The 14471-nt window shown below is 32.3% G+C and overlaps 1 protein-coding gene across 4 annotated transcripts in view; it reads right to left on the minus strand.

Moving 5' to 3' along the window:
* Positions 1-5797: 5797 nt before the first annotated feature.
* LOC125073694 (solute carrier family 41 member 1) overlaps positions 5798-14471 on the minus strand; it is a 107921-nt gene continuing 99247 nt past the window's right edge. For 2 of the 4 annotated variants that reach the window (XM_047684665.1, XM_047684666.1), the window contains exons 5-11: positions 11890-12002; positions 11224-11368; positions 10904-11050; positions 10513-10660; positions 10123-10328; positions 9722-9870; positions 5798-9060 (exon numbers count right to left, since the gene is read on the minus strand). In XM_047684665.1, the coding sequence (XP_047540621.1) occupies positions 8872-9060; positions 9722-9870; positions 10123-10328; positions 10513-10660; positions 10904-11050; positions 11224-11368; positions 11890-12002 (1097 nt within the window). In that variant the 3' untranslated portion in view covers positions 5798-8871. The remainder of the gene's footprint in view (positions 9061-9721; positions 9871-10122; positions 10329-10512; positions 10661-10903; positions 11051-11223; positions 11369-11889; positions 12003-14471) is intronic. The other 2 variants (XM_047684664.1, XM_047684663.1) reach the window with 1 other exon arrangement.

The raw sequence follows: 14471 nt of genomic DNA on the forward strand, positions 1-14471 counted from the left end.
GATTTTTGTATGTTTATCTGTTTAGGCAAGCATTGCTGAGTTTTCATGAGCTGATAATTAATTTCGGGCGCAACGGTAAAGGAAAACATCGCGAGGAAACCTGCCATATGAAATTTTGCCATATGTGTATCTACCAACCCGAATAGAACAGCGAGAAGGTCTATAGCTATTCTTTCACCTTAAGGCGAAAGGTGACTTTTGCCATATTCAGAAAATATGGGCTGTTTTAGTTTCAATTTAACACTAAAACTAATAGATTATTTTTGTCAGCTGTCCAGTAATAACCGAGTTTTTTTTTTCAAATCAGATACTTCCAAAATGATTCAAGTGGCTGTATGACATTTCATAGAAAGTATAATTTGATTTTAGAATTATATAATATATAGCGTAGTAGAAATTTATTCTGTAGTATTCGTATTCTGTAGTGACCGCTGACTTAGTACCAACATAGTAATGTCATGTTGTTACAGTTTTATAACGTGTAATGATTATTTATATTATGTAATTCTTGAATGCTTCCATTGGATATTCGTCCTTGGAGTAGTCTTGTTTTCTTTAACAATAATAGTTACATAACTTTTTGTATATCGTATAGTATCTTCAACCTTGGTGAGGACATTTTGTATGTGTCAATGTATTATGATGAATTGGTATATTTATGTTGTATATTTATATTGTATGACGGTTCGTTTATTATATTAAAGACTAACAAAGTCTTCGATTTTACCCGCGCGAAATTTATAAACGAATAAGAAACCTACCTGCTAAATTTCAGATTTGTACGTGTTTTAGTTTCAGAGATTTCTTGATTAATCAGAGAGTTGTATTTCGCTTTTATATATGTATATATAAGATTGTCTGTCGAAAAATTATGAACGGAACAATGAATTTACTGTAAATTAGTTGGTGTGCAATTATTGGTAATGTTTCTTACAGTTTTAATTTGCCAGCTTACATTACATTACTTTAATATCCTGTAAATTTCCCACTGCTGGGCTAAGGCCTCCTCTCCCTTTGAGGAGAAGGTTTGGAGCATATTCCACCACGCTGCTCCAATGCGGGTTGGTGGAATACACATGTGGCAGAATTTCGTTCAAATTAGACACATACAGGTTTCCTCACGATGTTTTCCTTCACCGCCAGCTTATCTCTATGAAATAAAAAAATACTAAATTTTCGATAGTCTATGATTTTTTGGTTATATTAGTAAATTTATAATTGAACTGAAATTGGCCGGTTATATTAAAAACAATATGCACCGCTTACAATAATTTGCTGACAATTTACAATCTGGCTAGATTCATAACGAATGGATTTTACATCGACCAGAGCGAAGACGCGTTTAGGGACACTGGTGAAGAGGACACATATTGCGACCACTAACTGATTCTGGATAACAATCTTAAAATGGCGATTGATAATAGAATTGACCCGATTATGAACAAACTGGCCGAATACCATCCAGACCAACTGAGGATTCAGGAATTCCACGAAGATCAAAAACATCAAAAAGACAACTGACTTTTCGAGTCAATAAAGAAATCGTCCTCGAAGAATTCAATGCAAGCATTTTGTCATCATTTTGTCTAAAAATTAGATAAATCTTGAATTATTTCCAGTCTTGTCAGAAAGTCAAGCAGTGTTTGGAACATTTTATTTTGGCCGGGGTTTTAATTTTTGGTAGTTGAATCTCTTGGAAGCATACCCTTTTGGTTGATGCGTCAGATCAAGTGGCATAGTAGATCACCTTTAGCCAATCACAATCCACTTCAGTACATAGACATCTTCCAAAGTTCGTCAAAGCTTCCGGTTCTCTTAGACTGCGTTTACCGATCCGCGGTCTCCACTCAAGGACTCGTCTGATCCATCGGTCATCAGTCCTCCAACATAACATATGATGTTAGTAAAAATCAGTAATTTACTCTATATCTAAATCTCATTGTCTTTGATTTACGTATATTATATAATTTTTAACAGTACACCAGAAGGCTATGGCAGAGTAAAGTATATTCCGGGGGACTCTGTAGTAATAGTTCAGTATATAGTGAATAAAAAGTTAGATAAGACTCAATGGTCATACCAACAGATAATAAAATTTAAATAAAATATATAATTATTTGCTAATTTAGTTATGTAATAATTCACATTGAGAACGTAAGTACACAAAAATCTAATATAATTTTTCTAACTAATACAGTTGTTATAATTATTTAAATCTTAAGATACCTGCTGTAAAGAAATATTATTAATAAAATATATATTTGTCGGAGATGTCAACAATACGGGAGTTGATTTGATGAGTCGCAAGTGTTGTCAGTGTTAGATAACGCTTCGACGGAGTCTAGATCGGGCGGTGCGAGTCGGCGACACTACACTTCAGTGCTAGCCGCCGTACAGACAACACGTAAATGAAATAAGTAAATCGTTTGAGTAATTACGGCATTTTTTTATTTACCCATACGACACATATTTCTCACACATAATGTCCGATGAAGAGGACAATCCACTCAGATCAACCCCTTCTCTCATATTATAATATTTCGATTTTCTTCTTTATTTTATATTATATTAGTATATATGTATTGAAAAGGAATCTAGCGATCATCGGCGTTCCTGCTTATATTGAGCCCCGTGGAATTAGTAGTGATGGAGGCAAGACTTGATGGACCGACAATGGTTTCCTGGGAGCGAGTACTGGCCCTAGTGCGGAATGCTCCATGCGTTGATACTATGACCTCGTCTTGTATCACGGAAGCAATATTAAGAGCAGGAGCCGCCTCTTGTTCCAAAAGTTATCTTTGTTCTATTTGCGATTGCAACACTTTGGTGTAATAGTGCAAAAATATTTAATAAAAGTATACCACCTCACCTTATTGCCACTGGTGACTAATTCATTTTTTGCCAAAGAATCGGAATTGCGACATAACGGGGAAATATTGCTAGCATTCCTGTCGCCATTCCGTGCTTTCATTATTTGTATAGTAGGTATTTTTATGAAGTCGTAACCTTAATTTTAATAATTCATATGAAAATAATTATAATAAGCAAACAAATAAATCCACAGGTCTACTGGTAAGAATACAGGAGAGATTATACCACGTTGTTGTCTTTTACCACCAATCAGGAGACGAATTAATAATACAAATGAAGCACATGAAAATTCAGTGGCGTTTGCTTGATTTTCAACCCGTAATCATTGGCTATGATACACTTGTTATAGACACTGGGCCATTTTAACCCGTCCTGTGTCTGTGTGTGAGAGCAATTTATTAATAAAGAAAATTATATGATATAAATATAATTTGTAACACTCAGGAGTAACCTAGCTTTCTATCAGTAAAAAAAAACCGACGGGGTCACGTGGGACACCCACTTGGCTCGAAGTTGCTTTCGTTATACTTTGTGTATTAAATAACGTAAACAAAATACTACAGAATTATTACATGATAAGAAATAAAATTTAATATTAATAAAACGCAGTTTTAATTCAAACAATAACAAAATGAGATAGAATTTGATTAGAGAGAGACAGAGAGAAAGAGAAGTAAAAGTCATCTGGAGGGCATATAGCTTTTTCCTTCCCTGACGAGTTCTGCCAGTTCGCTCAACTGTACGCCGTGTATAATAACTTCGTTCCAAATTTTAGAATTGGATCATTAGTTCCAGACATTACCCCTACATACAAACAAACAAATTTTACCTCCATAATATTAGTATTGATTAATACTCGTTGACGTTTATACTCTATGCGTACACGCATCGGTTATGCGATCGAGTTGATACTTTGCGCAGTTATTGTTGGCACTATGTGAAGGTTTCTGGCGTATTATGCCAACGTACAATAAGTGCGCGAGTCGTAACGGATAATTATTTAATCTGTACTCTATACATATAATAAAATTGGACTGTTTGTTTATAATATTAAAATAATAGCATTTTACTAAATGCATATGAATGTATAAATGTTTTTTGTCTTTGTTTGTTCCGGCTAATCGCTGGAATGGCTAGACCGATTTCGACGGGACTTTCACTGGCAGATAGCTGATGTAATAAGGAGTAACTGAAAGTTAAAGTCGCGGGCACAGCTAGTTTAAAATATAATTGCAACAAATGTAGGCATTGGTTTTGAGTATATCATAATGTTTGTGATTGAAAAATAAATTATACAATCGAATTACTGGAGAAACGAGCGTCATTCTAAGACTTCGCGAATTTATCAATCGTTACATTAATTATACTCTTCTCTGTACAAAATAAATTTAAAATTATCCAATTTTTTTTATAATTTAAATTATATTACTCATAAGTGCTGCTTAATAATAATTAATTAAATTATAAACTTGCAACACCAAACTTTCGAATTCACGAAGTTTCACAGAACATTTTACATTTACCAATATCTAAAATTAAAATTCATGTTAAATTATTTTAAAAAATTAACATGATTAATTTTACAAGAACAAGTTAATTATAAATTTATAAATAATATTATTGAGCTTGGTTTTAATATTGGTTGATGTTCATTCAATATATGAATATGAACGTATCCGACTATTATATGTACTTTTATGTATTGAAAAAGTGCATGAATGATATTCGAATCGGTCCTTCTCGGTAAAAAAATCCGAACTGACGGTATCTTAATAAAAAATAAACCTTGTTAAATGACTGATTCAAAGTTGCTTATATAATTTGTTTTTAATTTTGAACGCTGCGTTTTCTTTTGAATGTAAAATTATATCTCAATTCAATTAAAGAAAGAGTAGCTCGCTTGAAAGTTCAAATTAACTCCCGCTAAACAATTTTATAACTATATAGGTTATGTATAAGTAAATATTTATAATAAAGACATTCGTATTAAATTAAATAAATTTTAGATCAATTTATTTGAAAAGGGGTCGACTACATAGCATTATATTCCAATGGAAGTAGGAATAAAGATAAACAAACCTTAGATTTACGCACATCATGAGATTTGCTTATAACTCAGCTATATTGTGCACTACTAAGAGTTTATGATTAATATATCTTTATTTTGTCAGAGAATCAAAGTCATCGACATAGCCCAGCGGATTAGTAAGCTGAAGTGGCAGTGTGCCGGCCATATTTGTCGTCGAACAGATAACCGTTGTGGAAAACGTGTTCTAGAGTGAAGACCGCGGCTCGGCAAACGTAGTGTACGTCCTCAGGCACGGTGGAGTGACGATTTGCGCAAGACGGCTGGCAGGAGCTGGATGCGAGTAACTGAAGAAAGACCACAGTAGTGTGCAATTGGAGAGGCCTATGTCCAGCAATGGACGAATATGGGCCGATGATGATGAAATCTTTATTTATAATACAACACTATTACACTTAACTACTTATTTCTACTTTTCGTCGACGTTCAAAACGCAAAATCCATAGTGTTTATCATAGATGCTTGAAGCTCTCGACCAATGATATTACGTCAATTTGCAGTCAAATGTTGTTTATTTGGCTTTTCTCCTCTCATGGTTGGAATAGAGTTATCGTACACTCTATTCCGACACACGTACACGCCGATGATTTAATGTGGAGGAGCGCGCCTGTACAATAATTTGACTCTTTTTTTATACTCTTGCCTGATATTTATTGATACATTATTGTTTAAAATATTCAGCCGCATTTGGAGGTTAATAAAAAACGTTTTTATTATCAATCATTTTTATATTTCAATAAAAATAGCACAGTACATTAAATTATATGACATAAAAATAATGTTTTATTTCTTGAAATAAAAATGTAATAAATATATAATTTGTACAAATTAATCAAAGCGTTTATTAGACGTTTATTAGCCATTTAACCAATGATCGATTCAAGTCCATTTACCTTAATAAAAAACGATTCGTTTTGCTTACGGATAGTATAATCATCAAATTGGTGTTTACATTTTGGTTTTGGTGTACTTTACGTTATTGGAAATATTCTGCAGTGACATTCTGTATCAACTCATTTCGTATGTCACTTGAGTTTTCAGCAACTGACTTACTCATTGACTTGCGGCATTGCTCCTCTTATATATGATTCAAGAGGAGCAAAGCCGCATGTCATTTTCTAAAATTTCATGCTATTCTACTATTCTGTAAGTGAGCCAATGGCAACTTCAGAATTACGCCTCGTAGACAAAATAAACAAAACGAGTCGTATTCGCATTCAAAATCAAATTAAAAATCCAATGTCTGTTTGTATTCTCGTTTCGATGATCGAAATAAACACAGTATCAAAACTATTCGATTATGGCTCGAGGCGCTGTATTCATATAAATAATATCAGTCAAGTCTCAAAATTCTTCAATTCAAAGAGTTTTCGTTACAATTAAAAACACATTATAATTTCGTAGTGTTTTTATTAAAATAAAAATTTCCTAATTAAAAAATACCAATACATTTCATGAAACAATTAAACATTACTCTTTGCAATTAAAAATACTGTCTTTTTCTATAACAACTCTCCACGTCTAAAATACGTCTTAATTTAGCGCCATGTATTGTCAGATAAGAGATTCATATGAACATTTTATTATCACATACATACGTTATATATTCAAAACATTTCAATCCAATTTGTACAAATAATTAACTGGTTTGTTCTTAAAATGATCGCAACAATGCATTTGACATAACTTTTTTTTGTTATAAATAAATTATAATCACACTGGCTAATCATATCAAAAATACGAATACGTAAACGCCAAACTTGGGAGCCAAGATGTTATGTCCATTGCGCCTGCAGTTACGCACAATTCAAACCTGCCTCGTGTTTTGTTTTCATAAATATTTAATAAAATTTGATTTGAAACGTGTAATCTTTTTTTATTACGAAGATAGCCTGCTAACTATGCTGAATAACTGTATGCCGTTTTAATATTAAACATATCTTTAAGTCGTTCAAAGCACCAAATATATATAAACAACGAACAGAAATACAACATAATACGCGTGAAACCTCCTTGCGTCAGTAACGTTAATTGAAATCATATTTTGTGAAAATATTCTTTTCAATCTCAATCTGACAATAATATGGGCTTATGAAGAAAACGTCAGCGGCGATTATTTGGCCTACGTACTACATAACAATCAACTATATATACATATTAAAATCTCAGTTCTATCACATCATTCATTCAAATATATACCTTAAAACCTACGTTGTACCGTCACTATTGCCTTGTGACATTACAAACACAATAACAACGCTTCGACCTAAATTAAATTATTATTTTATATTAAAACTGCATTGGAATCATTTCGTTTATATAAAAATAAATTTAGATGTTGTTTAAATTATTAAACATTACGTCCAAAAATTTAAGAGCTAAATCCGCGTCTGCCTTTGTTCAATTAATAAAAAAAAAGTTGTCTTTATAGCAAGCAAAAGGAAGACAGATAAAAAAAATTAATTCGTTTAGTATTTTGAAATACACAATATACATAATACGTCGAGCAAACTTACAACCATTTTCATTCAATCGGTTATTAATTTACAACTATTTATAAATTATCTTTAGGTATCTTAATACTATACATTGCTTTATTGTACTCATTCTTCTAAAATAACAGCTAACTAAGCTATCAAAGTCTATTGAGATATTTATCTCTGTCTATCGGAATGATATTGTATACAATGAAAAGAGATAACAATATGTCCACATTGGCGTAACTAGGAACTGTCAACCGTGTATAGGTCGTACTTAACGTTTAAGGTTATTTCTCAAATATGCGCGGTAATATTAAAATTATATTCGAAAAAAGAATACGCAAAATATAATTTTATTTCCGGGCAGCATAGAAATAAAAACTATAATGATTTTAAAAAAAGAAACGCTCTAGTAAAAGACCTTATTTGTTTATATGTTTTTGTTTTTGAATCTGGTCTTCATAAAAGGACCGTCACAAGGCACACCGTCGAGTTACCTTCGCCCGAATAGAGGGCGGATGAAAAAAATTGTAGGCAATTTGGATTATATTCTAGTTACGCCTCTGTAACTCAATTTATATTAATTAGAATTTTAAACAATTTCGATATAAGAGATACATGAAAATTACACGATTGGCAAAGATTTCTATTTAAATAATTTTTATTTTAATATTTGAAGATCATAGATTTACGAATATGAATTTAATAAATGCAATATATTATATACTGAATGAAATGAATGCTTACAATCATACACTTTCCGAATTTCATTAAAAAAAAAACATCATTGACATATCGCGTCAAAAACGAATAAAACTGTCAATTGATGTTTATCAAGCGAAATTATCTGTAGTCTTTCAGCAGCGCTAATGTCACGTTGACATTTAACAAGTGTCATCAAATTATTGTCCATCGCGAGATGAATTAATACATTTATTTAAATATTATAATTGCATTTAATCACATTTTTTGGAACATATCACAGTTTGAACCACTACGAAAGCGGGTCACTTTTTGTATTATCATTCTTTATGATACTCGTTTAAACGTCTAGAAACATTTACGATACATTGCATCAAACCTCGCAATAGTATACAATCCCGAAATTAATTGGCACTACATAGTTTAAGTATTTGTCCTTTCATGCCCATAATACTGTTCCGACATATCCGTGAAATAATTCATACAAATCTCACAAACCTTTGACGGACAAAACAGCGCAAACGCTTAATTTGGATTCGATTAAATTACTAAGACTGAACTCGTGACCGATTCCCAACATATACGATGAAAGTGACAATGTTTATGAAGTTATTCGCTTTGTGCTAAGGCGCCACTATCACCTACGCATAGCAGTAGCATTAATAGATCGGTGTAAGATTCAGATTAAAAGTTTTATTTATATTTTTTTGGTTTTCAGCCACATTTAATTATCTAAGTCGGAACATTGTTACCGTATTCCAGACCGAATAAAGACAGAATAACGAACGCTAGACCGAGAAAAACTGAGCCCAGGAGATCGCCCAGAGCCGTCAGGTAAGGGATAGCCGCGTTGTCCGGATCCTTCTTCTTCTTCCACATGAAGTGAATCAAGATGTATGAAAGATACAAAAGCACCATGACCTGAAATATAGGGAAATATTTGTTATTGGAATTATTATGTACTGAGATTCTTAATTATGAATATTAGAATTATCAGTAAAAAGATTCAACACCGATTGCTATGTTTTAACATTTACTGTCTTGATAGTCGAAAAAAATTGACATTTACTTTAAATTTGTTTTGTTAGAAAACATTTTTAATCAAAATCAAGTTACCCAAACTTGGTCAAAATGTGAACCATTAGGTCCATTCAACCATTAAGGCTAATCAGAAACATTCGAAGAATATAATGTATCGTTTGTGTTTTTCTAATAAAATCATGTATTAAAATATTATTATATAAGTACAGGATTTCAATATTATCGTAAACGGACTACAAATAAGTTATATAAGACATACATAAACGTAATATAAATATTATTATATAAAATATACCATATCGAAACTAAGTAACTGATAATAAAATTAAAAAATCTGAATTAACGAAATGAGAAGACAAAATAAAAGTATTCAGAGATTGAACTAAACAGAATTAAAAAAAAAACATCATTTTGTGAATTTGGTGTCGTTCTGATGTCCATAAAATTACCAGTTTTATTACAAATTTACCAAAAAAATAACACTAACATTTTTTATATAGCGAATTAAATAAATAAATCACATAATATAAGTTTAAATCACCTGTATTAGTGAGCATAATACGTAAGTGATTCCAAATGCGAACTGGAGGGAGACAAATCCTTGGTACACGAAGTCAGCGACCACCATGAATATGATCTGACCGCAGACCGCGAGGATGAGCAACATTCTAGCAACCTTTGATGCGGTAGCTGTGAACATAATAAAGGGACCTTAGTATCTATTTCTATCATTAAGGACAGCAAAAAGTATTTGTAAATGATCTAAAAAAAACGGAAATACTTAAAAGATCACTTTGTCAAAAGTCCTTTAAAAGTACCATAATGGAAAGGGCTTCTTAAATGCGGGATCAGAATCAAGCATTCTAATAATTTAAAAAACTAAGATGATTCAACTTTTCTTAAAATTGAAACAATTTCTTTTGTCACTGTTGCCGTACTCACTTCCATAGAACAAAGTCTTCCACGGCCATTCGATAATCCTCGTGTTCTCAGGAAGAACCCCAGGGATTGCAGTCTGATGGAGATTTGTAGCCAGTCTCGAAGACTGTACGCAGACCAGATTACCACCAATACCATTAACTATAGGTTGGAAGACCTCGTAGCCTTGATATTGTTCAACCGCTTGGTCAAGGACAATACCTCCGATACTGAAAAATAAGATAAGACCAAAGATTAATACTTAATCATAAATTTATCATTCAATTGTATTTATACTAATACGATATGTTGGTAACGGATTATGTCTTTAGCTGTTGCTATGTAAAATAAATTTGTAATTAATTTAAAATAACAAAACAATACTCAATATTATATTGAAAATTTTCATCTTACCCGCTGATGAAGAGAGCTGAAATGACTGGCGTCCAACCAGTCGTGAGCACGGTTTTGGTGTACTTGTTCTTCCAAACAATAAACACCCAGATCGGGAGAAGGCTGTAGTAGACGCAAAGGAGAGCAATGGGCTGCCATAAAGAGATTTCTGGAAATCAAACATAAATAAATGATGTATCGGTCTAATTGTATCACTAGCACTTTAAAAGGATTCAATCCGTCGAACCAAACAGAAATAAAAAACTCGAAAATCACAACAGAGAAATTTCAGAAAGCGTTGTGATATCAATTTGATTGAAGTAGTAACAGTTTCATTTTATTAATATTTCTACTAAGAAATTAAGTGCCACGTATATATTTGCACAACACAAATAAAATCATACACACTTACTTATTTGTTCAAACATGTATTGAGCAGTGACTGCAAGCACAGAGTTGCTGACGATGTCTCCGATGGAAGCTGCGAGGGGCGTCGCGACGTTATCCGGATTTACTTTAAATTTCTGCGACCCGAATATCACCATCACCATAACGAAATCTGTGAAAATTTTAATAATAAATTATGCGTGTTTTGGAATCATCTAAAACCATACTTATTAAAAACTACTGTGGATAATATTTCTTACAATGTCAATATCTGACGAATGTCTTTGAAACAATTTTGTAAGAAATCTAATTATACGTTTTAATCAAAAAAAAATAATGACTTACCCAAAACAAAACAAGTCGTAGTAGCGGTGAAGATAGCAGATGCTATCAGCAACAGTACATAGTCACCGTTGAAAGCCTTATCGACGATTGTGTTCACTATCACTGCAAACATTGATACCACTGTCGCAGCTACTATTGCTTGAACCTAAAACCATTGGGATTTAATATGACGTCATCATATTGATTTATTGATTCGAATATTCATATGTAGCAGCAATGGAATCCATTGGCGCCTTATAGGAGACAAAAGTATTAAGTTTGATATGACATTGAGAAAACTTTTCTGTTGCATTGTCATATTAAGGCTGGTTTATAGCAAATAAATTCCATGTCGAAATTTATTTAATTTTTTAATGATGCAAAACTTGATAATAAAATTCATTGATTCCAAATTAACTATTTGATATGTATAGCCTTACTTGTAATTCCTATATACCACGTATTTTTACGTAATAAATCCTTTTCTTAAATTTATATGTTTGATTGGCCAAAAAATTCGATTCTTGAACCATTTAGTTTGAATACTGAAGTGGTATATAAATTGTAAACTTGATCTAGTAAATGTTTTGCTATAAAACTTTTCTACTTTCTTGTAGCACATCATAGCGTGCACATCATTTTTGACACTTAATTGCTAATTCAAAGATAGTTAATGAGATTCTTTACCTGAACTAATGATATGTTTCCGACCACCATCGATATAACTTCTCGCGGCGACACCATGTTCCCCAAGTTTGCTTGAGTTGAGAGACGGGACGCAAGGCACATGTCGAGATTTCCTGTAACATTTATCCTATTAGTCAAATACAAGCCGAAATAGGTCCAGTAACTGGAACACTTGGTCTGATTGAGCATCACTAAGTTTTCATATCTTTAATATATTGAATGAATTAATTTATCTTGTGCTCGACGGTGAAGGAAAACACATTAAGGAGACTGCAAAAAAACTACCACGTTTGCGTATCCGTTAATAGTGTTGGAGCAAAGAGGTGGAATAAGCTCTAAAAATTCTCAAGAAGAGAGGAGTCTGTCCAGCATTTTATATAAAAATGGACGCATCGTAGAAGAAATTTGTATCATTCATATTTAAGTAAGGTATGTGCCAAACAAAATTCAGATCGATGTAGGTAAAATATGTTATGAGAACTATTTCTTAAGGTGGAATCAGACGGTTCATTTTTTTTCATTTTCGTGTTTCATTTTGCATCTTTCACTCAAAGTGACACGTATAAACACAAAGTGAAACAAAAGTGCCGAATGAATTCATTAGTGAACTGATCCAACGACGTTGGATCGGTTCATTCGGCATCTTTCATTCCCACTCCGAATGAACGAAAAATGAACAGTCTGAACACAGAGTGAACGTTCACTAGGATTTGGCCATTTTGTCTCGAACGCATTTTTCTTAATCTTTTTTTTAGCTCCTTGATCAAATGATCACAAATTAAACTTATTCCAAGAGACACGACTTCATTCGACGCCATATTGAAAGAAACTACGGATGAATGTTCCTTTTGAGTCATTCCAGCTAAGCCGTGTGAACATGGAATGAAAGAAAAATGAATCATTCACTCAAAAGAACATTCACTCGAATGAACCGTCTGAATCATCTTTACTTTTTCTTACTAGAGTTCGATTTTCTAAAAATGTAACGGACTCAAATACTATTTTTTTTTTATCTTTGCATAACTAGCCAAGTATTCGACGCAGCGAAGAAACATTAAAATAATTACGCAACACAACCCTCGGTTTCAGTCAATATTATATAGTAGCTTAAACATTCCTCATATTAAAATTTGCAAGTGCTTTGGTAAAAGTAAATGATTGGTTCGGGATTTTACCTACTTATAATATACCTCCGTTCAATGGATGATTCATTTATTCCTTCGCCTCACTGCTCGCTATAAGACGTATAGTGTTATCTTATCATTCAACAATAGTTCTTAGTTCGATTGGTATTTTGTCATTATTCCTTACGAAACTATTAAATAACCCACATCGTTATAAAGTTTTGTTATTTACAGCACATTGTAACGGTAAATAGAATTTCAAGTATTTATTTATCTATTTCGAAACAATTTTATCGCGTTCTAGAAAACACGTTAAGTGCATCGTGATCGTTGTTAACTTAGTAAAACAATACATTCGACTTCAAGTCAACGAAAACAATCTAAAATATTCGTTACAATCAATAGATTAAAATACAACCTACATCTCAAAGACTTAAGTTTAAATAATTATCATCATTAAGTTATCACTTAGCATAAACTTGAAAACTTCCTCATTTTGTCGCTCAGGGCTTGATATAATTGGGATTACGTTTTAAAAAAAGGTCAAGTCATTGACTTAATTATTCATTAAATATAATAACAGAGGGAAGTAAAATATTTCTCTGCACTATTGTTCAGAGGTTGAAATTCCACTATTATAATTATTGTTGGTAACTTGAGGAACCATAATATATGAATTTACATGATTCGAATATATGTATTTTTTCTACTCTCCTGTCAGAATCGATGACAATAAGTTCAGTAGGTACTAATTACAAAAAGATAGATATGGTATTTGTCTTTACCTATTTTTATATAGATGATTGGTATATCAATGTATATGTTAGTAACATGATCGGTCCTTAATTTACGAATAAAAAATTCAGGTAATTTTTAATATAAACAGCTTTACTAATTTTTTTGGAGATAATTTTTGGTCTTTTTTATGCAATAGGTTAGCGAACGGACAAATGTGCCACTTGATGCTAAGTCACCACCGCCTCTGGACATCGGCAAATATAAACCATCCATTATATCGCCAATGTGCCACCAACTTTGGAAAAGAAGATGTTATATCCCTTAATCTTGTAATTATAACAGCTCAATCAGCCTTCAAGTCGAATCCGAACAATATTGGTATTGATGTTTGGCGGTAAAATCACCGAGTAACCAACTTATTTAAAAAATATAATTCCAATTTTAAAATAGCTAATAGTCACAACAAACTATCACCACTAACGCCCATTAAACTCTAGAACTTGCAATGATCACGTAAAGACAACACAACGATTATCCATAATGACAGATTCGTCAGCATTAGAAACTATCAGCGTGAAATATAAAGGGTAATTTTATGACAGCCATTACGGTCATGTCTCATGTAAAGTTTATGTTAAACCGAATAGTTAGTACTTGAACGGATGTAATCTTTTTAATTTTATCTTATAATGGACATATTATCTTGTTTGAAGATATTTT

This window comes from Vanessa atalanta, chromosome 25, assembly GCF_905147765.1.
Source record: "Vanessa atalanta chromosome 25, ilVanAtal1.2, whole genome shotgun sequence".
Classification (NCBI taxonomy): domain Eukaryota; kingdom Metazoa; phylum Arthropoda; class Insecta; order Lepidoptera; family Nymphalidae; genus Vanessa; species Vanessa atalanta.